Source organism: Dichomitus squalens (assembly GCF_000275845.1).
Source record: "Dichomitus squalens LYAD-421 SS1 unplaced genomic scaffold DICSQscaffold_396, whole genome shotgun sequence".
In the NCBI taxonomy this organism is placed as follows: domain Eukaryota; kingdom Fungi; phylum Basidiomycota; class Agaricomycetes; order Polyporales; family Polyporaceae; genus Dichomitus; species Dichomitus squalens.
In genome coordinates this window covers 1-2,359 of record NW_006767278.1, presented here as the reverse complement: position 1 = coordinate 2,359, position 2,359 = coordinate 1, and the positions used below count along the sequence as shown (strand labels likewise).

General features: G+C 58.8%; 1 protein-coding gene across 1 annotated transcript; it reads right to left on the bottom strand.

The window, feature by feature from the left end:
- Positions 1-1,834: 1,834 nt before the first annotated feature.
- DICSQDRAFT_17627 (uncharacterized protein) lies at positions 1,835-2,347 on the bottom strand (the record flags this gene model as incomplete). Its single annotated transcript, XM_007371871.1, has 1 exon — positions 1,835-2,347. A coding segment is annotated over one exon (513 nt), but the record flags the coding sequence as incomplete, so codon positions are not given.
- Between the last annotated feature and the right edge of the window lie 12 nt (positions 2,348-2,359).

Genomic DNA, 2,359 nt, shown 5'->3' with positions numbered 1-2,359 from the left:
CCTGCAGAGCGTCCGCATCGTCGCTTCCTATGCAGTCCAATTCGTCGTCTGAGGATGTGGGACTTGGAGGAGGAGTAGTAGAGCGAGGGGCGAGCATGCGAGCAGGAGCTGGATCGACTGGTGCGTCAATTAGAGGATCTGGTGAGGGCGAATTCCGAGGAGGTTCTGGAGCTGGAGCTGGAGCAGGGGACACAGAGCGAATGCGATGGCGAGGAGCAACAAGGTTCTGGCGTTCAAGGTCCCTGTCATTGAGGGAACCCTGGTAGCGAGTAGAGCGAGCTGGGAGCTGTTTCCGAGCGAGTGCTGGGTAAGGTCTGAAGCCGCCTTGACCCTGGGCTGGCTGGTGGACAGATGGTGCAGGGGGACGAGCTATGGGCGCAGGAGGCGGTGGCTGAGGAGCCTGTGGAGCGGCTGGTGCAGGAGGGAGTTGTGGAGGTGCTGGTGGACTCTGAGAGCGCGACTGGGGCTCTGCGACGTCAGGAGATGGAGAGCGCGATGGAGCGATGTTAGGAGGTGGACTCTGAGGCGCAGGAGGCGGAATTTGAGGTGCAGGAGGCGCAGGTGGAGCTGGTGGTGCAGGAGGTGCAGGAGCATCATAGTCGTCGTCTCCCCCCTGATCCTGCAGCTCTGGCACATCTGGCACATTGTCCTGGGGCGCAGAGTCCGCATCCTCGTCGTCTGGTGCAACAGGGACATCCACATCGTCTAGAGGAAGGCCAAAGACGTTGATGAAGGGCGAGTTTCCAGGGAAGCAGCTCTCATCGAACACTGCATGCGACGAGATGAGCACCTTCTTTGCTGCAGGGTCCCAAAATCGCCAGGCCTTGGTGCCATCTGGGTAGCCAATGAAGATGCACTTGCAAGTGTGAGACTGCAGCGCTTTGCGATCCTTCTTGCGCACCAGAACATAGGCCAGAGAGCCAAAAACTCGAAAGTAGGACACATCTGGCTTCCTCCCATCGCCCTTCCATGCTGTGTAAGGTATGCCGCCATCTAGAGCAGATGTGGGCATGCAATTTCGCGTGTGGACAAAGGTAGAGACGGCGTGCACCCAGAACGAAGGAGGGAGCTTGGATTGCGCCAGGAGGGCAGTGGCACCCTCAGAAATCGTCCTGTTGGCTCGCTCTGCCACCCCATTCTGGTGCGGCTTGTCTGTCTCTGTGTGCTGACGATGGATGCCGTGTTCTGCGCAGAAATCGATGAATTCCTGGCCCATGTACTCGCCTCCCTTGTCGTCTCGAGTGGCCTTGATGCGCAGGCCCAGGGCGTTCTCAGCATAGGCCTTGTATGACTTGAAGGCTGCAAATGCGTCGCTCTTGCGCTTGAGATAGGCCACAGCCCAGAAGCGCGATGCATCGCAGACAAAGACCATCCAGTAGAGGTAGCCCTCAGGCGAAGGGACAGGCAGCTTGCCTTTGAGGTCTGTGTGGACCAGGGCGACACGAACAAACCTCCGGGAGGCGAAACGAGGGATGGGATGGCGATTTAGCTTGCCAGCAAGGCATGGCTCGCAGATGGGGCTAGGCTGACGCTTGGAGCGGATGGTGAGGCCCTGAACGAGGTCCTTTCGAATTGTGAAGCGGAGGTCGTCTAGATTGACGTGCGAGCAACGTCTGTGCCAAAGATCGAGGTCCTCCTCGCAGGCAGTGGAGGCAGAGAGCGCATTCTTCGGCTGAGGGATGGTATGGCCTAGGAGGTAGCCTGTGTTGTGCTCGTCGACTTTGGCCTCGAAGCGCAGCTCACCCTGGTGATAGAACAGCACAGAGGCGGCCTGTAACTCGACGGTGTAGCCCTTTTGGCGAGTGAGGTGAAACACAGACAGTAGATTCCTTCCAAGCGCAGGTACATGAAGGACATCGTGTAGAACGACAGCAGGGGGTAAAACGCCGCCTCTAGACGCAGGTTGGAACACTACAGACCCCAATCCAGCCGAGTAGACAATGTGCGAGTTGGCGAGGCGAATGGGGACGTTGTGGGGTGAGTAGGAGCGAAACCAGTGGCGGTGTGGTGTCATGTGTGCAGATGCACCTGTGTCGGTGTTCCAGTTAGCAGCAGCAGGCGAAGCGAGCCAGGTAGAGCGATCTGCTGAAGAGGAGAGGGCAAGAGCGCAACCAGCACTCACAGTGGCCGCACCAGCGGACTCCTGGGGTGTCCCCTGCGTCCTGGATGTGTCGTTCGAAGCCTGGGACGCCTCCTGCTTGCTTCTGGACTTGTTGGAGCGATACTGTGAGCGTTGAGCAGCACGTTCTTTCGCTTTGACACCGGCATCGCGTTTAGCGTAGCACTGGTCCTCGGAATGGCCGGATCGACTGCAGAAGGTGCAGGAGAGCGATGTGGCGGCATTAGAGAGGGCAGGGAC